Here is a 23,554-nt window from a genome sequence, read left to right on the forward strand (position 1 = left end):
GCCTTCAGATATATCTGAAGAATGCAGATTGTACCTGGACTATGTTAAGAAAGCGTCTTTTTACACTGGTGAAGCATTATCAGAGGCTGGAGTTCTATCAGCAAAGGCTTCTGCAACCTCTGTGCTGGCACAATGTTTTATTTGGCTACGTTCTTGGAAAGTGGATTTAGATTACAAGAAAACATTGGAAGTTCTACTCTTTGTGGGAGATATTTGTCAAAGAGCTAAACAGCCTTTTTGCCCCCGGCACCTACTCATTGGGGCAAAAGCTCCAATTTTCATACCTTTCGCCCACAAGAAAATGCAAAAGGACCGTTGTTTCCTAGACAAAAACACGCTTTAAAGGCCTCTAAGCCCAAGACCAAGCAAGCTTCAGCTGTACGTCAACCTGCAGCAAAACCTGACAAGCCTGCAGCCTGATGGGGGACCTCAGGGTGGGAGGCCAACTTCTGCACTTTGCGCAGGTATGGGCCATGCAGGGGCGTAGGGAGGGCGGTTCCGGTGGAGCTCGAGCTCCAGGCACCCAAGACAGTACTGTGCACCGCAGTTAGACTCCGCCGTAACCTCCCTCCCGCTAGCAACTCGCAGCCGCAGCTGCATCAAGGCTCTCCCTCCCCTCCGCTCCCCGCCGGTCCGTGACTTGCGTGTGATGTCACGAGTCACACGCATGGACGGGCGGAGACGCGGCCAGCAGCAGTGGGGAAGCATGAGTGGACAGGTGAGTTGTTGTTTTTTTTTCATTTGTGCTTGCGGCGCTACCAGGGGGCACAGGTACAGGGGCATAGTTACTCTGGGCAAATCTACAGGGGGCACAACTACTGGGAGCAAATCTACATGGGACACTACTACTGGGGGCACAACTATGCCGGGCACATCTACTGGGGGCAAATCTACAGGGGGCACAACTACGCCGGGAACATCTACTGGGGGCAAATCTACAGGGGGCACAACTACGCCGGGCACATCTACTGGGGGCAAATCTACAGGGGGCACAACTACGCCGGGCACATCTACTGGGGGCAAATCTACAGGGGGCACAACTACTGGGGGAAAATCTACAGGGGGCACAAACCAGGTTGCACAATTACTCTGGGCACAGCTACAGGAGGCACACCTACTAGGGGCACAGCTACTCCGGGCACAGCTACTGGGGGCAAATCTACAGGGGGCAAAACTACTGGGGGCAAAACTGTGGCCACGCCCCTTTCCTATGAAGCCACACTCCATTTTTTTGCTGCGCGCCTTTGGCGCGCACAATGTTTGACCTCTGGGTGGGGGGAGCCAAAGGAAACTTTCACCCTGGATGCCACAAAGTCTAGAACCGGCCCTGGTGACCCCCCCCCCAATACAGTACAGGGGGGGGGGGGGGCGCCGAAATATACCTTGCTCCAGGCACCATGACACCTTGCTACACCTCTGGGGCCATGATCACTTCAAACACTTGGGTGCAAGATGTAGTCTCTTATGTGTATGCCGTCTCGTTCAAGGAACGCCCCCCTCAACAGTACTTCACCACAGGTTTTCCATCAGATCAAGAAAAGGCTCTGATACTACAAAACATGGTCCACTCACATTTACAATCTGGGGTGATAGTGCCAGTTCCTTAGTCTCAACTGGGAAGAGGCTACTATTCGACCCTATTCCTGGTACCAAAGCCCAACGGGTTTGTGAAAGTTTCCAAGTTTTGCATGGAAACCCTGCTAGCCATAATTTTGACCATGGAACCTGGGGACTTTATGGTCTCACTGGATATACAGGATGCATATCTGCATATTCCTATTGCACTTTCGCATCAGCGATTCCTGTGGCTTGCTATTTGTAAACACCATTATCAGTTCCAGGCACTGCCGTTTGGCCTAGCTACGGCACCCAGGATATTTACCAAAATCATGGCAGCACACCTTCGTCATCAGGGAGTCAGAGTTCTCCAGTACCTGGACGATGTGCTGATCCTTGTGAACTCACATGAGGTTCTCCTCAGTCATATGCAACTTGCGGTAGCATTCCTACAAAGTCACGGATGCCTGATAAATTGGAAAAAGTCCCTTACACCATCACAGCAGATGTTAAACCTGCTGATGCTGATGGACTCTCAAAGTCAACAACTTTTCCTATCACTGGACAAGATTTTGAATTTGAGGAACAAAATACACCAGTACTTTCATCGTCCTCGACTGTCCGATCATTCAGCAATGCAAGTTCTCGGTCTGATGTTGTCAACATATTCAACGTGGTCAAATTTGCACAGTTTCATTCTCGCCCTCTACAGTGACTGATTCTTTCCAAGTGGAACTGTCAGATTCATCTCATCAAGTCACAAATAATAAATCTGACCCCGAAGATTCGGCTTTCACTGATTTGGTGGCTCCACAACCAGCACCTGGACAGGAGCCGACCCTTCTGGATCCCCACCTGGGTGCCGCTGGGGAGCTGTAACCGATCAACATTTGTTCCAGGGGCAATGGAGCCTGGCAGAGTCTCAATTACCAATCAATGTTTTGGAACTGAGAGCAGTGTACAAGGCGCTAACCCTAGCCTGCACAGTTCTTCAGGGCAGGCCAATTCAGGTTCAGTCAGACAACGCCACAGAAAATAAGATTTTAAACCTACCGGTAAATCTTTTTCTCCTAGTCCATAGAGGATGCTGGGGACTCCGTAAGGACCATGGGGTATGGACGGGCTCCACAGGAGACATGGGCACTCTAAAGACTTTAGAATGGGTGTGCACTGGCTCCTCCCTCTATGCCCCTCCTCCAGACCTCAGTTAGAGAAACTGTGCCCAGAGGAGACAGACAGTACGAGGAAAGGATTTTTGTTAATCTAAGGGCAAGATTCATACCAGCTCACACCATCCACACCGTATAACCTGGAATATACGCAACCAGTTAACAGCATGAGCAAAACAGCATCAGCCAAAGACTGATCTTAACTGTAACATAACCCTTATGTAAGCAACAACTATATACAAGTCTTGCAGAAATATGTTCGCACTGGGACGGGCGCCCAGCATCCTCTAAGGACTAGGAGAAAAAGATTTACCGGTAGGTTTAAAATCTTATTTTCTCTTACGTCCTAGAGGATGCTGGGGACTCCGTAAGGACCATGGGGATTATACCAAAGCTCCAAACCGGGCGGGAGAGTGCGATGACTCTGCAGCACCGATTGAGCAAACATGAGGTCCTCATCAGCCAGGGTATCAAACTTGTAGAATTTTGCAAAGGTGTTTGAACCCGACCAAGTAGCTGCTCGGCAAAGCTGTAAAGCCGAGACGCCTCGGGCAGCCGCCCAAGAAGAGCCCACCTTCCTAGTGGAATGGGCCTTTACCGAATTTGGTAACTGCAATTCAGCCGTAGAATGAGCCTGCTGAATCGTGTTACAGATCCAGCGAGCAATAGTCTGCTTAGAAGCAGGAGCGCCAACCTTGTTGGCTGCATACAGGATAAACAGTGCCTCTGTTTTCCTAACCCGAGCCGTCCTGGCTACGTATATTTTTAAGGCCCTGACTACATCAAGGGACTTGGAATCCTCCATGTCTCCCGTAGCCACCGGCACCACCATAGGTTGGTTCATATGAAACGATGAAATCACCTTAGGCAAAAGACGAGTCCTCAACTCTGCTCTATCCACATGGAAAATCAGATAGGGGCTTTTGTGAGACAAAGCCGCCAATTCGGACACCCGCCTTGCAGATGCCAAGGCCAACAACATGACCACCTTCCAAGTGAGAAATTTTAATTCAACTGTTTGAAGAGGCTCAAACCAGTGAGATTTTAGGAACTGTAACACCACGTTAAGGTCCCATGGTGCCACTGGGGGCACAAATGGAGGCTGGATGTGCAGCACTCCCTTTACAAAAGTCTGCACTTCTGGGAGAGAAGCCAATTCCTTGTGAAAGAATATAGATAGGGACGAAATCTGTGGAAATCTTCCGTAGGAGCATTCTTGGCTACACACCAAGATACATACTTCCTCCAGATACGGTGATAATGTTTCGCCGTCACCTCCTTCCTAGCCTTTATCAGAGTAGGGATGACTTCCTCCGGAATACCTTTCCCAGCTAGGATTCGGTGTTCAACCGCCATGCCATCAAACGTAACCGCGATAAGTCTTGGAACACGCAGGGCCCCTGCTGCAACAGGTCCTCCTTGAGAGGAAGAGGCCATGGATCTTCTGTGAGCATCTCCTGAAGATCTGAATACCAGGCCCTTCAAGGCCAATCTGGAACAATGAGTATTGTCTGCACTCTTTTTCGTCTTATGATTCTCAATATTTTTGAGATGAGAGGAAGAGGAGGGACAACATAGACCGACTGAAAACACCCATGGTGTCACCAGGGCATCTACCGCTACTGCCTGAGGGTCCCTTGACCTGGCACAATACCTCCGAAGCTTCTTGTTGAGGCGTGACGCCATCATGTCTATTTGAGGAAGTCCCCAAAGACTTGTTATCTCTGCAAAAACTTCTTGATGAAGTCCCCACTCTCCTGGATGTAGATCGTGTCTGCTGAGGAAGTCTGCTTCCCAGTTGTCCACTCCCGGAATGAAGACTGCTGACAGAGCGCTTACGTGATTTTCTGCCCAGCGAAGAATCCTGGTAACTTCCGCCATTGCCACTCTGCTCCTTGTCCCGCCTTGGCGGTTTACATGAGCCACGGCTGTGACGTTTTCTGATTGAATCAGAACCGGTAGGTGGTGAAGAAGATTCCCCGCTTGTCGTAGGCCGTTGTATATGGCCCTTAATTCTAGAATGTTGATGTGTAGACAAGCCTCCTGGCTTGACCATAGTCCCTGAAAATTTCTTCCTTGTGTGACTGCTCCCCATCCTCGAAAGCTCGCGTCCGTGGTCACCAGAACCCAGTCTTGAATTCCGAACCTGCGACCCTCTAGAAGCTGAGCACTCTGCCGCTACCACAGGAGAGACACCCTGGCCCTGGGGGACAGGCTTATTTTCTAATGAATTTGAAGATGGGACCCGGACCACCTGTCCAGAAGGCCCCACTGAAATGTTCTCGCATGAAACCTGCCGAAGGGGATGGCCTCGTAGGTCGCCACCATTTTTCCCAGTACTCAAGTGCATTGATGGACTGACACTCTTTTAGGCTTTAACAGGTCTTTGATCATTTTCTGGAGTTCCTGGGCTCTTTACTACCGGGAGAAAAACCCCTCTGTTTTTCCGTATCCAGAATAATGGCAAAAAAAATACAACCGAGTTGTCGGAACCCACTGCGACTTTGGCAGATTTAGAATCCAGCTGTGCTGTTGTAGTACTCTCAGGGAGAGAGACACTGTTATTAATAACTGCTCCCCTGAACTCGCTTTTATCAGGAGATCATTCAAGTATGCGATACTTGTGACCCCTTGTTTGCGCAGGAGAACCATTATTTCCGCCATTACCTTGGTGAAAGTCTCGGGCCCGTAGAAAGCCCAAACGGCAACGTCTGAAACTGGTAATGACAATCCTGTACAGCGAACCTTAGGTACGCCCGATGAGGAGGATATATGGGGACATGAAGGTATGCATCCATTATGTCTAGTGACACCCTAAAATCCCCCACTTTCCAGGCTGGATATCCTTGCCTTGAGAGATTCCATCTTGAATCTGAACCTCTTTAAATGTAGGTTTAGGAATTTTAGATTCAGAATCGGTCTGACCGAGCCATCCGGCTCTGGGACCACAAATAGGGCTGAATAAAACCCTTTTCCCTGTTGCTCTAGGGCACAGGTTCTCAAACTCGGTCCTCAGGACCCCACACGGTTCATGTTTTGCAGGTCACCTGTAGATTTTCAAAATGTGACAGTTGGTGATGCACAGTGCAGCTGCCGGGTGACCTGGAAAACGTGAACCGTGTGGGGTCCTGAGGACCGAGTTTGAGAACCACTGCTCTAGGGGAACCATGATAAACACTTGCTGTTGACCCAGCTTTAGTATGGCAGACAAAATTATTTTCCTCTCCGGGGAAGTAGCTGGCAAGGCCGATTTGAAAATCGGTATGGAAGCACCTCTTTGATGTATGTGGTAAACGGTCAGCTCATGAGATGAGTTAGGTTATTTTTCTTTAAATATGCAGACCCTCGTGTCAGGGACAGAGGAGTCCTCTGAGATATGCAAAACAACGTTTATTACAATAAACCTATATTGAATACTGTCGTGACTCATGGGTGCAACCTTGCATCATCCTAGTCGACACTGGAGTCGGAATCCGTGTCGGTATCAATGTCTGCTAACTGGGCAAAGGGACATTTATGGGACCCTGAAGGGTCCTGGGACACAGTAAAAGCCATGGGTTAATTCCCTGCTTGTCTTTGGACTCTGCTTTGTCCAATCTGTAATAAAGCCACATTATCATTGAAACATTCCACATGTCCACCCAATCAGGTGTTGGCTGTGCCGACGGAGACACCACCTCCATCTGCTCTGCTATCTCCCAAGACGAGCCTTCCGCTTCAGACATGTCGACACACACATACTGACACCCCCCACACACACTGGGATAAATAAATATGGGGACTGACCCACAATAAGGCCCTTTGGAGAGACAGAGAGAGAGAATGCCAGCACACACCCAGCGCTACAATATGCTGAAACCACGGTCCCAGCCTAAATAGCGCTTTATATATAAAATATATGTACAAACTGCACCAAATAAATGTGCCCCCCCCCCCTCGTTTTTGTCCCCTGTTATTGTTCAGCAGGGGAGAGTCTGGGAGCACTTCTATGCAGCATGCTGTGGAGAAAAATGGCGCTGGTTAGTGCTGGAGGATCAAGCCCCGCACCCTCGACGACGGGCTTCGGTCCCGCTCAATTTCTTTATACTGGCGGGGGTTTTATATTATATTGCCTCAGCAGTATCTAATAACTGTGCCAGTGCTGTTTATGAGGTAAAAATTGCTGCCCAGGACGCCCCCCCCCCTGCGCCCTGCACCCGTACAGTGCCTTTTGTGTGTGGGTGTTGGGAGCAATGGCGCGCAGTGTTACCGCTGCGTGGTACCTCAGTGAAGATCTGAAGTCTTCTGCCGCCTTCGAAGTCTTCTTTCTTCTCATACTCACCCGGCTTCTATCTTCTGGCTCTGTGAGGGGGACGGCGGCGCGGCTCCGGGACGAACTGCAAGGATGAGACCTGTGTTCTGACCCTCTGGAGCCAATGGTGTCCAGTAGCCTAAGAAGCAGAGCCTATCATTTAAGTAGATCTGCTTCTCTCCCCTCAGTCCCACTATGCAGGGAGCCTGTTGCCAGCAGTGCTCCCTGAAAATAAAAAACCTAACAAAAAGTCTTTTTCAGAGAAACTCAGGAGAGCTCCCCTGCAATGCACCCAGTCTCCTCTGGGCACAGGATCTAACTGAGGTCTGGAGGAGGGGCATAGAGGGAGGAGCCAGTGCACACCCATTCTAAAGTCTTTAGAGTGCCCATGTCTCCTGCGGAGCCCGTCTATACCCCATGGTCCTTACGGAGTCCCCAGCATCCTCTAGGACGTACGAGAAATTGCCTATATCAATCACCAGGGTGGCACTTGCAGCAAAATTGGCGGTGCAAAAAGTGTCCAAGATCCTCCGGTGGGCTGAAAGTCATCTTCTGGCCATATGAGCTGTGTTCATCCTGGGCGTACTCAACTGGGCAGCATATTTCCTCAGTCATCAGGATGTTCATGCCAGAGAATGAGCTCTTCACCCAGAGGTCTTCAAACTCCTAGTGGACAGGTGGGGCCTAGCGGACGTGGATATTATGGCCTCACTCCACATTCACAAAGTTCCGGTGTTCGTATGCCGGTCCAGGGATCTGCAAGCAGCTTTTGTAGATGCTTTATCGGTCCAGCTGACATTTTGTCTACCATACATTTTTTCTCCAGTATCCCTGCTACCTCGGGTGCTTTGGAAATTCAAACAAGAAGGAGAAAACCTAATTCTGGTATCCCCAGCATGGCCCAGACAGCATTGGTTCTCAGCTCTCCAAGGCCTCTCATTGGGGCAACCCCTTCAACATCCTCAACAACGGGACCTTCTCTCGTAGGGCCCATGTCTCCTTCCAGATCTCACCCGTCTGTCTTTGACGGTGTGGCTTTTGAATTATCAATCCTAAAAACAAAAGGATTTTCAAATGCTGTTATTCAAACAATGCGTAAGGCACGCATATCTGCCTCTGCATGTATGTATGACACTTATTATCGAGTGTGGCATACTTACTTCACCTGGTGCGCTGCACAGAAACATAGAATTTGACGGCAGATAAGAACCACTTGACCCATCTAGTCTGCCCCTTTTTGTATCCTTTAGGTAATCTCAACCCTTTTTGAACCTTAATTCTCTGTAAGGATATTCATATGCCTATCCCAAGCATATTTAAATTGCTCTACCGTCTTAGCCTCTACCACCTCTGATGGGAGGCTATTTCATTTATCCACTACCCTTTCTGTGAAGTAATTTTTCCTTAAATTTCCCCTGAACCTGCCTCCCTCCAGTTTCAGTGTATGTCCTCAAGTTCTAATACTTCTCTTCCTTTGAAGAATGTCTCCCTCCTGAACTTTGTTAAAATAAAACCCTTGGTATATTTGAAAGTTTCTATCATGTCCCCCCTTTCCCTTCTCTCCTCCAAACTATACATGTTAAGATCTTTTCGCCTTTCCGGGTAAGTTTTGTGATGTAGGCCATTCACCATTTTAGTTGCCCTTCTTTGTACACTCTCTAATGTATTTATGTCCTTCTGGAGATATGGTCTCCAGAACTGGACACAGTATTCCAGATGGGGCCATACCAGTGGCAATATTACTTCTTCTTTTTCCTGCTACTGATTCCTCTCCCTATGCAACCATGCATCTGACTTGCCTTTCTCATTGCTTTGTTGCATTGCTTTCCTGCCTTTAAGTCACTTGAAATAGTAGCTCCTAAATCCCTTTCCTCAGTAGTTTCCATTATAGTACATTTGATACTATATTTAGCCTTTGGGTTTTTGAGACCCAAGTGCATGATTTGGCATTTTTTTTTTAGCATTAAACTGTAGTTGCCACGTTCTTGACCATTTCTCAAGCCTACCTAGGTCACCAATCATTTGTTTTACCCTTCCTGGTGTGTCTACCCTGTTGCATATCTTTGTATCATCTGCAAAAAGGCATATTTTCCCTTCAATACCATTTGCAATGTCACCAACAAAGATATTAAAGAGAACTGGTCCAAGTACAGATCCCAGGGGGTACTCCGCTGGTAACATTTCCCTCCATAGATTGCACTCCATTTATGACAACTGTCTGTTTCCTATCCTGCAAACAGGTTCTTATCCATTTAACGGTTTTATAATCTACCCCTATGCTTTCAAGTTTATTTAGCAGTCTGTGATGTGTGACAGTGTCAAATGCCTTACTAAATACTAGATATGCTATATCTACAGCTCCCCCATGATCTATTATTTTTGTCACAGAGTCAAAAAAGTCAATAAGATTTGATTGGCATGATCTCCCATCAGTAAATCCATGCTGTTTTGGATCCTGTAAGTTGTTTGATTTAAGATATTCCACAACTCTTTCTTTTAATAGTTTTTTCTATTACTTTCCCTACTACTGATGTGAGGCTTACTGGTCTGTAGTTACTTGCTTCTTCCTTGCTTCCACTTTTGTGCAGTGGAACTACATCTGCTCTTTTCCAGTCTTCTGGAATGGCACCTGCATTTAGTGACTGGTTAAATAATTCTGTTAAAGGTGTCACCAGCACATCTTTTAGCTCTTTTAGTATCCGTGGGTTTATCCCATCTGGCCCCATTGATTTATCCACTGTTAGTTTTGAAAGTTCTGTTAGGACCTTCTCCTCTGTAAATGTAGTTTCATCTACCTTATTTTTATGAATGTCCTTGCAACTTAACTGTGGACCCTTCCCTTCTCCTTCTGTAGTAAATACTGAGCAAAAATAATTATTTAGGTGATCTGCTATTGCCTTGTCTCCCTCCACCAAATGCTCACTCTCTGTCTTAAGTCTTATTATTCCTCCCTTTGATTTTATACTTTCACTTAAATACTTAAAAAAAATGTTGCCTCTTCTGTCTACTGACTGGGCCATTTTCTCCTCAGCTTCTGCCTTTGAACGTCTAATCACTTTCTTAGAATCCTTTCGTCTGTCAAGATACACCTCTTTGTCATTATTATTTTGAGTCTGTTTGTATTTCCTAAAAGCCATCTTTTTTTGCTTTCACACTAGTTGATACTTCTTTTGTGAACCACATTGGCTTCCTTTTCCTGGTACTTTTCCTAACCCTTTTGATACAAAGGTCTGTTGTCCTTAGTATTGCACTTTTTAGTTTTTCCCACCTCTCCTGTACCCCTTCAAAGTTCCTCCAGTCCGCCAATGAATCACTTAAACATCTCCCCATTTTTGCAAAGTCAGCATTTCTAAAATCCAACACCTCTTATTTTTGTGTGACAGGAGTTGGATCCTGTGTTTATACTAAACCATACTGCTTGATGATAACTGGATCCCAGGTGCTCACCCACATATACGTCTGATATCCTGTCACCATTTGTAAGAATTAAATCTAATATTGAGTCTTTGCGAGCGGGCTCCCTCACCAATTGCTTGAGAGATGCGCCCTGTAAGGAATTTAGAAATTTGCCACTTGTAGTTGAACTTGCAAAAGACCCCTCCCAATTTACATCAGGTAAATTAAAGTCTCCCATGATTATGACTTCTCCCTTTAAAGCCATTTTAGTGATGTCCAACAATAGGTTCCTGTCCAAATCCTGCCCCTGGCCTGGTGGTCTATAGATCACCCCAATGCAAATAATGTCCTTCTCCCCGGTTTCCATGGTGACCCAAAGGGCCTCAGTTTTGTCTTCAATATTTTGTATTAAAGTAGCATTTATGCTTTTTTCACATACATTGCTACCCCTCTTCCTATTCTTCCCATTATATCCTTCCTAAATAAATTGTATTCTGGTATAGCTATGTCCCAGTCATGATTCTCATTGCACCATGACAATGCAATTGCCACAATATCAAGGTTATCCCTTGTCATTATTGCAATTAGCTCTGGAATTTTGTCTCCTTAGCTCCTAGCATTTGCACACATAGCTTTAAGAATTTTGTCTGTGAATCTGTTATTAGTAGCCATGTCCAGACAGTAAAAAATAAATGACAAGTTTAAAGTTGAAATTACCGGTTTGGTGATGTTGCTCAGTGTTTGGTATTTGTTTTGTTTTTTTTACTAATCAGGAATCACGCTCTGTCCTTTATACCATGACTACACCTCACTAAATGTAAAGATATAGTACACCTGACCACAAATTGCCAAACGATCAAAGGAGGTAAACACCAGACAGCATGCAATAATAAACTATGTTTCACTGAGCAACTTCCCCACACATGCAATGCCAATTATAACCAAATCATTACATCAAAAAACATATATATGTTTGTATAAGAGAGAACTGTAGTGAGCAGATTGGGGATGTCTTTTCATAGTCTAAATAGACAGATAACATTGGTACAGGTGAGAATTCAGATGTTTTTGGTAAGCTATGGACATAGATTTGAGTAGTTGCAGATGAAGTGGAAAGGTCTTGCAGCATTCCTAACACAGATTTAAGTTATGGATGTTATTGTTTTAGAGAAAAATCTATGGAGTATACTGAAGAAAATTAATTTGTGGTACATGTTTTTATTCAGATAAAAGTACAGTTCTTTAGGCTTGGAGTGTAAAATGTTGCAATATTTAAATGTAAATGTTCAAATACCTGTTTACTGGTGTTGTTCAGCTGTTCATTTACAAACACTTAGTATTATGAATAATTTACGTATGTGAAGGCAAATTGATCAGCACAGCTGACCCTAGATTGCATCTAAAGGAATTCTTGGCAAATGAATAAAGGCTACCAGTGTGGCCAATGTTTAGTTGGTTATAGGTGAAAGTTAGTACTTTGTGAGTATGCAAACACCAGACCAGCATGCTTTCATTGACTATGCATAGGTAAGCAAAAATTGCAAACACAGGTATTAATTTGCAAGCAAATCATGATATAACAACTGTTCTTAGACTGCATGAGGGTGTGAGAGAGAAACATTTAAATGGACAGATGAGTTTGCATGAGGTTGAAATGCATGCTGTATGTCTGTTCCTTTGCTGTAATGTTGTTTGTCCTGAATAAGTCCTCTTTACAAGATTTCATAACCCTTTTAAACAACCCTTCTAATACAACCCTGATCAGCCCAGCACCTCTCCTTAAGAATGGATTCTATCCATGTGTGTCCAATAATTCCTATCAAGACCTAACACCCCACCCCCAGTTACAGAGGATGCAATAAAACTCCACTAGCATAAACAATTTCTGTGACCGGACAATCCCGTACTACAGCCCTCACCGCTTTGCGGCCCATCCCCAATCATACAATGGAGTTTTAGGTCACATAGGGTATTCTCACTTACCATCAGTAACTGCCTGTTACTGACTCCACCCACTGCGCAGTGGGTGGGTACTTAGCTGCCACCACCAAACTCCTAACCTGCCGTGGCATCTGGAACCACGGTTCTGCTCTGTATGTGTCGACACGCCTTCTTGCCACACTTGTGTGGTGTTGACGAATCCCTACTAGTCGCTTGACTCTACCCGGTGGCTGGCTTAAGGTGGAGCTTGGAGGCGCTGGTTACACCCTGGACAGCCGGAAAACGGAGCTAGGTTTTGCCTAGCCCTGCAGGTCACAAGATGAAGCTGTCGTCTTGAGGCAGATGATGATTATTTGCTGCAATAGTCTTAAAAAAGACTCTTCCCTATTGCTAGAGACTACAGCAATACAGCAAGATGTTACAGCAGAATGAAATTGGTATAATACAACTCTGGAGCTCACAGGCCTCCTTTTTTTATACAGTAAAACCACACTGCATCTCAGTGCCCCCTGAGTCCTTTCCATCCAATCAGGATATCTTACAAAATATAAATAAATTACATTTTAAAAGAATATAAGTGCATGAAGCAATTTCCTCTTTCCTGTCACACAAAGTTTGGTGTCATTTAAACTCCAATTCCTACCACCTGGTAGTTTACACTTCGCCATCGTAACGATGCAACTAGTTTCAAAATTTCCAGAATACTTGCCTTTCCTCAAAGCGGTTTGGACTTAGGCTTGCGCCCTGCCTCCCTTAAAGTACACATTTCTGCTTTGTCAGTCTGGTTCCAACGCAGAATTGCTCCGCTTTCTGATGTACGTACATTCCTTCAAGGTATCATGTGTGTACAACCTTCATATGTTCCTCCAGTAGCTCCATGGGATCTGTCTGTTGTACTGGACGCTCTTCAGGAGCCCCCCTTTGAACCTTTAGAGTCAGCTGATCTTAAATGGCTGATGGCTAAGGTATTGTTTTTGCTTGCTATTGAATCTGCCAGTAGGGTGTCGGACCTAGGAGCTCTCTCCTGTCATCCTTCCTTCCTGATTTTTCATCAAGACAGTGCGGTTCTCCAAAGCAGGCCTGTTTACCTTCCTACAGTGGTTTCAAAATTCCATCTTAATCAGGATATCGTGGTTTCGGCCTTTGTCTCACCAGATTTGTCAACAAAGGAACGTTCTTTGGATGTGGTACGTGTGCTACATATTTATGTGGACCGTACTAGTGCTGTCAGATGCTCTAATGCTCTGTTCATTCTATATAGATTTCACAAGCGTGGTTAGCCTGCTAATAAGCAGACTCTGGCCAGATGGATTAGAATGGTCATCACACAAGCATTCATTCAAGCTGACATCCCTGTTCCAGCTTCAATTTCTGCCCATTCTACTTAGTCTGTAGGACCTTCATGGGCGGCATGCCATGTCGTGTCCGCCGAACAATTGTGCAAGGTGACTGTGGTCTTATATCCACACGTTTCTTAGGTTTTATGCCTTTGATACATTCGCCTCCCAGGATGCTTCTTTTGGACGCTGGATTCTTTTGTCTTCTCAGGCACGTCCCCTCCCTTGAAATACTGCTTTTGGACTTCCCCGATGTTTTCTTCATCAGGATTCACAGGGGTTGCACAGGGAACGAGAGTTATAGTAGACTTACCTTTGTTAACTCTCTTTCTTCGAAGTTCATAGGGTCCACAGGGCACCCAACCTGACGCACCTGTCCCTTCTGGGTTTTTACGGAATTTGCCACTGGTTCCTTTCTCCTGTCTGTGAGAATATGTTCTTATGTGCCTAACATCTTTCTTCTTTCTTTCTTCCTGCTTTGAGCTGGTTCACAAAACTGAATGCCTGAGCATGGAGACGGGGTTATATGGGAGAAAAGCCGAGCATTCTGGGATATGCTGAAAACTTAACTGTTTGGTGCCTGGACTCTCATCAACTTTGAAGAAAGAGAGTTAACAAAGGTAAGTCTACCATAACTCTCGTTTTGTGATGGAATTCACGGCATCGCAAAGTCAGCCTGATTCAGATGTGGATGCAGTTTCAGTTCACTATGCAAGTTCATCGGCCGGCTGAGTGACCCGGCTCCTACCAAATGGCCAGGAAATCTCCATCGGAAGACTGAGATCATGGCCTGGCACTCCCCCAAAATGGAGGTGACACGCCTCAGTATTGGGAAACTGCTTCTCCCTCCTCTCCCCTAAACAGGTGCAGACTATCAATCACTTGACGTCTGCAGCCGTAGTACGTTCAGCTACGCAGAACCCGTACTGCACATACGCACATAGGTACTTTGCAACATGCTTTCCAGTTGCGTCAGGACCGGAATCAGACCCAGTGTTTTGGCAGGTAAGATAAGTTAGTCAAATGCCAACACACTCTTTTTACCATCAACAGTGGGCTAACTGATTATACCACCATTGTGCACCACTGATTGGAAAGACACATACATTCAAGTAAGCTTTCTCTGTTGTCCCCACCTGGATTTCAGTGGAATAAAAACATTTTGTGTTTTTCAGCACCTTCTCACAAAGTGGAACTATGGAGAGTGATCACATCAAACAACATAAGAATGGTACATCTGAAATGGCAGGTAACCATGAAAAGACCACTACATTACAAGTTAATTATTTTTATTTCACCTAACCAGCCATAAATCACCTAATTCTCACAAAATGCTATATATTACTGACATGAAAAATATACATATAGTAAGTGTTTATGCTTTACTAAATGTTCAGCATGCTCCATGTTAGGTCTCAGCAGCAGGTTGCTATGTTAGGAGGTTGATGCTTCTCTAACTACGTAAGCAGGGTTTGAGTGACTGCTCACTTGCTTGGGAGAAGCACACTGTGTGGGTTGGTTTTTCTTGTCATACAAGAGGCAATAATGCCAAAGTATTTTAAATACCTGCAGAATCAGTTTCTCGCCCTGTATGAGATCCTACCAAGACACCGCATACCTCCCAACAAATGGTATTTGAAAATAGGGATCCCCACATGCACCTGAAAGGGTGCGTGACCCTGTGGAATGCCCCCATTTTCAAAACTCTATGGGCGTGCTCAGCACTTCTGAAGATGCCTGCACTGCCCCCGGTTCTCACCCTCTCATCTCTCACTGTGTAGATGGTATACTGAGCAACACTGAGACAGTGCTCTTCCCCATCTGGTCTGAACCCACACAAGAGCTACTGTAGCACATACTGCTGAAAAAATAAATGCTGGCATCTTGCTTCGTTGTGTAGAAGCAGACCAGTCAGAATGCCCATTCTAACCCCTGTCCACTGCCAAAAGCCACTACAATGGGCATGAGAGCGTCGGAACTGGACTGTGGAGCAATGGAAGAAGGTGGCCTGTTCTAATGATCATTTTAAGAAGCCAGGAAATCTCCATCCATCGACGGAGATCCTGGCCTCTTCCCTCCCACTAAACAGTGGTGACACACCTCTGCTTTCACAAGCTAAGGCCGTCGCTGCCCCCATAGACTGTCAATCACTGACAGTCTGATGCTGTACAGTGTCCTATGTCGCAGGACTCGTTTGCTCACACACAGAACGGGTCCTGCTCGTGCGCAAAGTACCAAATACTGTTACTTTGTGCATCAGGACGCAGATCCTTCAAATTGGCCCCAGTGTATGGTAGTCATGGCGATGCGAATACATTTAATATAATGTAAACTTAACATACCTTCTAAGGATCACATTTTGTTTTAATTTCTCATTTATAGAGTTTATTTGCATTTTCTATAGGAAAGACCCAATATAAAGCCAACTGGAATAATTCTGGGCTACTTTGTTCAGTGGTTCCCAGAGGACAAGACTGCTGCTGCGGAGAATAAAACTACAAACCAGAATAAGTTGTCGCTGAATATATCCGAACAGGCTTACATAATATCTGTTGTGTATTACAATTCAGCTGGATCGTCCCCTAAAGCCACACTAAGAATTCCAGCCAGTAATGAAAAAGGTAATTAGTAAGAGGAGCTATTAAGTGTCTAATTGGCTCCATTTTAAATGCCTTTTCTTACTTTACTTGGTCTTTATATTCTGAATGTTTCTAGTGACCTGTGAGACCTTACTCACATTCTTATTTTATTCTTTAGTGATTTACAGCAATATGGACAGGGAAACCGGGAAAATGCATTTTCCAAACAAATGCTTGATTTGAGAGAAATAAACTATATAAATATTAATCCATGAAATTTAATTTTTATTTGTAGGGAGAATATAAAATGATTAATTGTCTTGATAGACCTGGTATAGGTTAACACAGATGTTCTCAAACTATGTGCCTCGGGGTACTTGCAAGGGTGCCCTGGGTTGGTGGTCCAGGGCCAATTCACATTAATTATGGTCAATGTAATAGACAAAACCAGTGCCTGTGGCTTCCAATCATAAAATATGTGGACAAACAGAAGTGAATCCTGTCCCTGACATAACTGAACCTAAGGATGACATATGCACACACAATTTACTTCATTTATATTTTGGAGGAAATTTCTCTAGTAGAAACTTTTGGCCTAGGGGTGCCACTAAAATAAATTCTGATACACGGTTGGGATGTCAAAAAAGTTTGAGAACCACTGAGTTAGCAGCCAGCACTAGGCATAGGTTATATAGATGAATGTGGCCTACCCTTGTGTCACCAAGCACACATTTAAGGGGCACCAATTTGGTCAGGCTCTGGCCCTAATAAATAGCAAATAGTCTTATATGGTGATGTTGCGCAGAAGGCTACATTTGTTATAGCATTACAGTACATTATTATTATTAATATTATTATGATTATGTGTGTAATGGAAACCTCACTGTAATAATGTGAAGAAATATGGATGATTTAAGGCAAAGCATCATGGGAAAAATATATAAATTAGCCTCTCCTAAAGAGAGTGAAAAAATGCAGTGTCCACAATGATGTCATGCAAATGCCACTTTACATAAGACCCTTTCACTTTTGAAGAGGCTCATTTGAAATAAAGGGAAGAAATGCTGGTTAGAAACATTTGACGGCAGATAAGAACCACTTGGCCCATCTAGTCTGCTCCTTTTTTTAATCCTTTAGGCAATCTCAAACCCTTTTGAACCTTAGTTCTTTGTAAGGATATTCATATGCCTATCCCAATCAAGTTTAAATTGCTCTACAGTCTTAGCCTCTACCGCCTCTGATGGGAGGCTATTCCACTTGCCCACTACCCTTTCTGTGAAGTAAGTTTTCCTTAAATTTCCCCTGAACCTGCCTCCCTCCAGTCTCAGTGAATGTCCTCGAGTTCTAATACTTCTCTTCCTTTGAAGAATGTCTCCCTCCTGAACTTTGTTAAAACCCTTGGTATATTTAAAAGTCTCTATCATGTCCCCCCTTTCTCTTCTCTGCTCTAAACTATACATGTTAAGATCTTTTAGTCTTTCCAGGTGAGTTTTGTGATGTAGGCCATGCACCATTTTAGTTGCCCTTCTTTGTATGCTCTCTAATGTATTTATATCCTTCTGGAGATATGGTTTTCAGATCTGGACGCAGTATTACAGATGAGGCCGTACCAGTGACCTATACAGTGGCATTATTACTTCTTTTTGTCTGCTGCTGATTCCTCTCAATGTGCAACCAAGCATATGACTTGCCATTCTCATTGATTTGTTGCATTGCTTTCCTGCCTTTAAGTTACTTGAAATTGTGACTCCTAAATCCCTTTCCTCCTCAGTAGTTTCCATTATAGTACCCTTGATACTATATTTAGCCTTTGGGTTTTTGAGACCAGTGCATGATTTTGCATTTTTTAGCATTAAACTGTAGTTGCCACATTCTTGACCAATTCTCTAGTCTACCTAGATAATCAATGATTTGTTTAACCCCTCCCGGTGTGTCTACCCTGTTGCTCATCTGCAAAAAGGCATACTTTCCCTTCAGTACCATTTGCAATGTCACCAACAAAGATATTAAAGAGCACTGGTCCAGGTACAGATCCCTGGGGGGTACTCCATTGGTAACATATACCTCCATAGAATGCACTCCTGATAACTAAAGGTATAGAAATAGAATACCTTCTTTTTAGTTATTTTATTATTTATTTATTTATTTATATTATTATTATTATTATTATTATTATTTTATTAACCCATTCCATAGATGAATACTTATAAACTGTAATGATTAATAGCTAATATGTTTCAACACCCTGATCATAGGGTACTCTCTTTTATTTCAAAGAAAGAACTTATATTTGAAGCAATATGCAGTGACAATTACACAATAAAACCAGATACAGTATAATATACATATATAATACATTCCTATTAATGGGGGTATAGGTGAAGATGGGGATAGCTTTGATGTACCTCCCACCCCCCATTCCCGCAAAGCAGACAATATATAACCAATATTATCTTTTTAATCTGTTGCCCACTTTTTCTATATATTAATATTTTCATTATATTAATACTTTCTTATCCATTTAACTGTTTTATAATCTACGCTTTGAGTTTATTTAGCAGTCTGCGATGTGGTACAGTATCAAATGCCTTACTGAAGTCTAGATATACTACATCTACAGCCCCTCCTTGATCTATTATTTTAGTCAAAAAAGTCAATAAGATTTGTTTGGCAAGATCTCCCCGCAGTAAATCCATGCTGTTTTGGATGCTGTTAGTTGTTTAAGATATTCCACTTATTTTTCTTTTAATAGTGTTTCCATTACTTTCCCATTACTGATGTAAGCTTACTGGTCTGTAGTTACTTGCTTCTTCCTTGCTTCCACTTTTGTGCTGTGGAACTACATTCGCTATTTTCCAGTCCTCTGGAACTTCACCTGTATCTAGCGACTGATTGAATAATCCTGTTAATGGTGCTACCAGCACATCTTTTAGCTCTTTTAGTATCATTGGATGTGTCCCATCTGGTCCCATTGATTTATCCACTTTCAGTTTTGAGAGTCCTGTTAGTGTACTTTCATCTACCTTATTTACTTCCCCTCTCCTTCTGTAGTGAATACTGAGCAAAAATAATTGTTTAGATTATCTGCTATTGCCTCCCTTCACCAAATTCTCACTCTGTCTTAAGTCTTATTATTCCTCCATTTGGTTTTCTCCTTCCAATTATATACTTTAAAAAAAAAAATGTGTCCCCTTTATCTATTGAATGGGCCATTTTCTCTTCAGCTTCTGCCTTTACATGCCTGATCACTTTCTTAGTCTCCTTGGTTATACAGCTTATTCTGACTACTAACTACTCATATTTTCCAGCTCAGAATCTGATTGATGATGTTCAGATATCAACAAGGAATGAAGACATGACTGTGTCCTGGAATGTTACCAGACCGGGGATCCAGAGATTTGTGGTAGAGTGGTGTGTGGATTTGGAAACAGGTCCTTGTATTATATTCTTTCAGTATGTGGAGAACGCCTTAGAATGGACAGCAGGAAAAGGTACCAGCTTCCCTTTGCTCTATATGTAGATAATTTTATGGAAACTTAATTATACGTAGGTCACTTGGAACTTTAGGAACAGATCCATTCTAGAGGTTAAACCACGAAGTCTCAAAAAACAGGAAATCCTTAAAACTCAGGATAATGTACAATTAGTAATTTAATGGTAAATGGCTATCCAATATTAGCACTCTCTTCTGTTGTCTATAGCTCCCTCTGATGTGTTTGTGAAAACAATAAAGGAGACATTCCACAGTAGACTTTACATTGTATACAATTTACAAGTATACATAATCAAATACAGCTATAAATTCTAGAGATGAGCGGGTTCGGTTCCTCGGAATCCGAACCCGCCCGAACTTCAGCTTTTTTTACACGGATCCGAGCGACTCGGATCTTCCCGCCTTGCTCGGTTAACCCGAGCGCGCCCGAACGTCATCATGACGCTGTCGGATTCTCGCGAGGCTCGGATTCTATCGCGAGACTCGGATTCTATATAAGGAGCCGCGCGTCGCCGCCATTTTCACACGTGCATTGAGATTGATAGGGAGAGGACGTGGCTGGCGTCCTCTCCATTTAGATTAGAAGAGAGAGAGTGAGATTGAGACAGAGACACTTGATTTACTGGAGCTTAGGAGTACTAGAGAGTGCAGAGTTTACTAGTGACTGACCAGTGACCACCAGTGCAGTTTTATTTAATATAATCCGTTCTCTGCCTGAAAAAAAACGATACACAGTGACTCAGTCACATACCATATCTGTGCTCAGCCCAGTGTGCTGCATCATCTATGTATAATATCTGACTGTGCTCACACAGCTTAATTGTGGGGGAGACTGGGGAGCAGTTATAGGTTATAGCAGGAGCCAGGAGTACATATTATTAAAATTAAACAGTGCACACTTTTGCTGCAGGAGTGCCACTGCCAGTGTGACTGACCAGTGACCTGACCACACTGACCACCAGTATAGTATACTATATTGTAATTGCCTGAAAAAGTTAAACACTCGTCGTGTGACTTGTGTGGTGTTTTTTTATTCTATAAAAAACTCATTCTGCTGACAGACAGTGTCCAGCAGGTCCGTCATTATATAATATATACCTGTCCGGCTGCAGTAGTGATATATATATATTTTTTATATCATTATTTATCATCCAGTCGCAGCAGACACCGTACGGTAGTTCACGGCTGTAGCTACCTCTGTGTCGGCACTCGGCAGTCCATCCATAATTGTATACCACCTACCCGTGGTTTTTTTTTCTTTCTTCTTTATACATACTACATCTCATTATCATCCAGTCTATATTAGCAGCAGACACAGTACAGTACGGTAGTCCACGGCTGTAGCTACCTCTGTGTCGGCACTCGGCAGTCCATCCATAATTGTATACCACCTACCCGTGGTTTTTTTTTTCTTCTTTATACATACTACATCTCATTATCATCCAGTCTATATTAGCAGCAGACACAGTACAGTACGGTAGTCCACGGCTGTAGCTACCTCTGTGTCGGCACTCGGCAGTCCATCCATAATTGTATACCACCTACCCGTGTTTGTTTGTTTTTTCTTCTTTATACATACTACATCTCATTATCAACCAGTCTATATTAGCAGCAGACACAGTACAGTACGGTAGTCCACGGCTGTAGCTACCTCTGTGTCGGCACTCGGCAGTCCGTCCATAATTGTATACCACCTACCCGTGGTTTTTTTTTCTTTCTTCTTTATACATACTACATCTCATTATCATCCAGTCTATATTAGCAGCAGACACAGTACAGTACGGTAGTCCACGGCTGTAGCTACCTCTGTGTCGGCACTCGGCAGTCCATCCATAATTGTATACCACCTACCCGTGGTTTTTTTTTCTTTCTTCTTTATACATACTACATCTCATTATCATCCAGTCTATATTAGCAGCAGACACAGTACAGTACGGTAGTCCATGGCTGTAGCTACCTCTGTGTCGGCACTCGGCAGTCCATCCATAATTGTATACCACCTACCCGTGGTTTTTTTTTTCTTCTTTATACATACTACATCTCATTATCATCCAGTCTATATTAGCAGCAGACACAGTACAGTACGGTAGTCCACGGCTGTAGCTACCTCTGTGTCGGCACTCGGCAGTCCATCCATAATTGTATACCACCTACCCGTGGTTTTTTTTTTCTTCTTTATACATACTACATCTCATTATCATCCAGTCTATATTAGCAGCAGACACAGTACAGTACGGTAGTCCACGGCTGTAGCTACCTCTGTGTCGGCACTCGGCAGTCCATCCATAATTGTATACCACCTACCCGTGGTTTTTTTTCTTTCTTCTTTATACATACTACATCTCATTATCATCCAGTCTATATTAGCAGCAGACAGTACAGTACGGTAGTCCACGGCTGTAGCTACCTCTGTGTCGGCACTCGGCAGTCCGTCCATAATTGTATACCACCTACCCGTGGTTTTTTTTTCTTTCTTCTTTATACATACTACATCTCATTATCATCCAGTCTATATTAGCAGCAGACACAGTACAGTACGGTAGTCCACGGCTGTAGCTACCTCTGTGTCGGCACTCGGCAGTCCATCCATAATTGTATACCACCTACCCGTGGTTTTTTTTTCTTTCTTCTTTATACATACTACATCTCATTATCATCCAGTCTAAATATTAGCAGCAGACACAGTACAGTACGTTAGTCCACGGCTGTAGCTACCTCTGTGTCGGCACTCGGCAGTCCATCCATAATTGTATACTAGTATCCATCCATCTCCATTGTTTACCTGAGGTGCCTTTTAGTTGTGCCTATTAAAATATGGAGAACAAAAATGTTGAGGTTCCAAAATTAGGGAAAGATCAAGATCCACTTCCACCTCGTGCTGAAGCTGCTGCCACTAGTCATGGCCGAGACGATGAAATGCCAGCAACGTCGTCTGCCAAGGCCGATGCCCAATGTCATAGTACAGAGCATGTCAAATCCAAAACACCAAATATCAGTAAAAAAAGGACTCCAAAACCTAAAATAAAATTGTCGGAGGAGAAGCGTAAACTTGCCAATATGCCATTTACCACACGGAGTGGCAAGGAACGGCTGAGGCCCTGGCCTATGTTCATGGCTAGTGGTTCAGCTTCACATGAGGATGGAAGCACTCAGCCTCTCGCTAGAAAAATGAAAAGACTCAAGCTGGAAAAAGCACAGCAAAGAACTGTGCGTTCTTCGAAATCCCAAATCCACAAGGAGAGTCCAATTGTGTCGGTTGCGATGCCTGACCTTCCCAACACTGGACGTGAAGAGCATGCGCCTTCCACCATTTGCACGCCCCCTGCAAGTGCTGGAAGGAGCACCCGCAGTCCAGTTCCTGATAGTCAGATTGAAGATGTCAGTGTTGAAGTACACCAGGATGAGGAGGATATGGGTGTTGCTGGCGCTGGGGAGGAAATTGACCAGGAGGATTCTGATGGTGAGGTGGTTTGTTTAAGTCAGGCACCCGGGGAGACACCTGTTGTCCGTGGGAGGAATATGGCCGTTGACATGCCTGGTGAAAATACCAAAAAAATCAGCTCTTCGGTGTGGAAGTATTTCACCAGAAATGCGGACAACATTTGTCAAGCCGTGTGTTCCCTTTGTCAAGCTGTAATAAGTAGGGGTAAGGACGTTAACCACCTCGGAACATCCTCCCTTATACGTCACCTGCAGCGCATTCATAATAAGTCAGTGACAAGTTCAAAAACTTTGGCCGACAGCGGAAGCAGTCCACTGACCAGTAAATCCCTTCCTCTTGTAACCAAGCT

The 23,554-nt window shown here is 44.1% G+C and overlaps 1 protein-coding gene across 1 annotated transcript in view; it reads left to right on the forward strand.

Annotated features, from left to right (window-relative positions):
- Positions 1 to 23,554, forward strand: part of IL31RA (interleukin 31 receptor A) — a 102,454-nt gene that overhangs the window by 65,786 nt on the left and 13,114 nt on the right. Inside the window, exons 8-10 of the mRNA XM_063962497.1 lie at positions 14,867 to 14,940; positions 16,096 to 16,312; positions 19,579 to 19,761. Of these exons, the coding sequence (XP_063818567.1) occupies positions 14,867 to 14,940; positions 16,096 to 16,312; positions 19,579 to 19,761 (474 nt within the window). The remainder of the gene's footprint in view (positions 1 to 14,866; positions 14,941 to 16,095; positions 16,313 to 19,578; positions 19,762 to 23,554) is intronic.

This window comes from Pseudophryne corroboree, chromosome 1 (genome assembly GCF_028390025.1).
Source record: "Pseudophryne corroboree isolate aPseCor3 chromosome 1, aPseCor3.hap2, whole genome shotgun sequence".
NCBI classification, from domain to species: Eukaryota; Metazoa; Chordata; class Amphibia; order Anura; family Myobatrachidae; genus Pseudophryne; species Pseudophryne corroboree.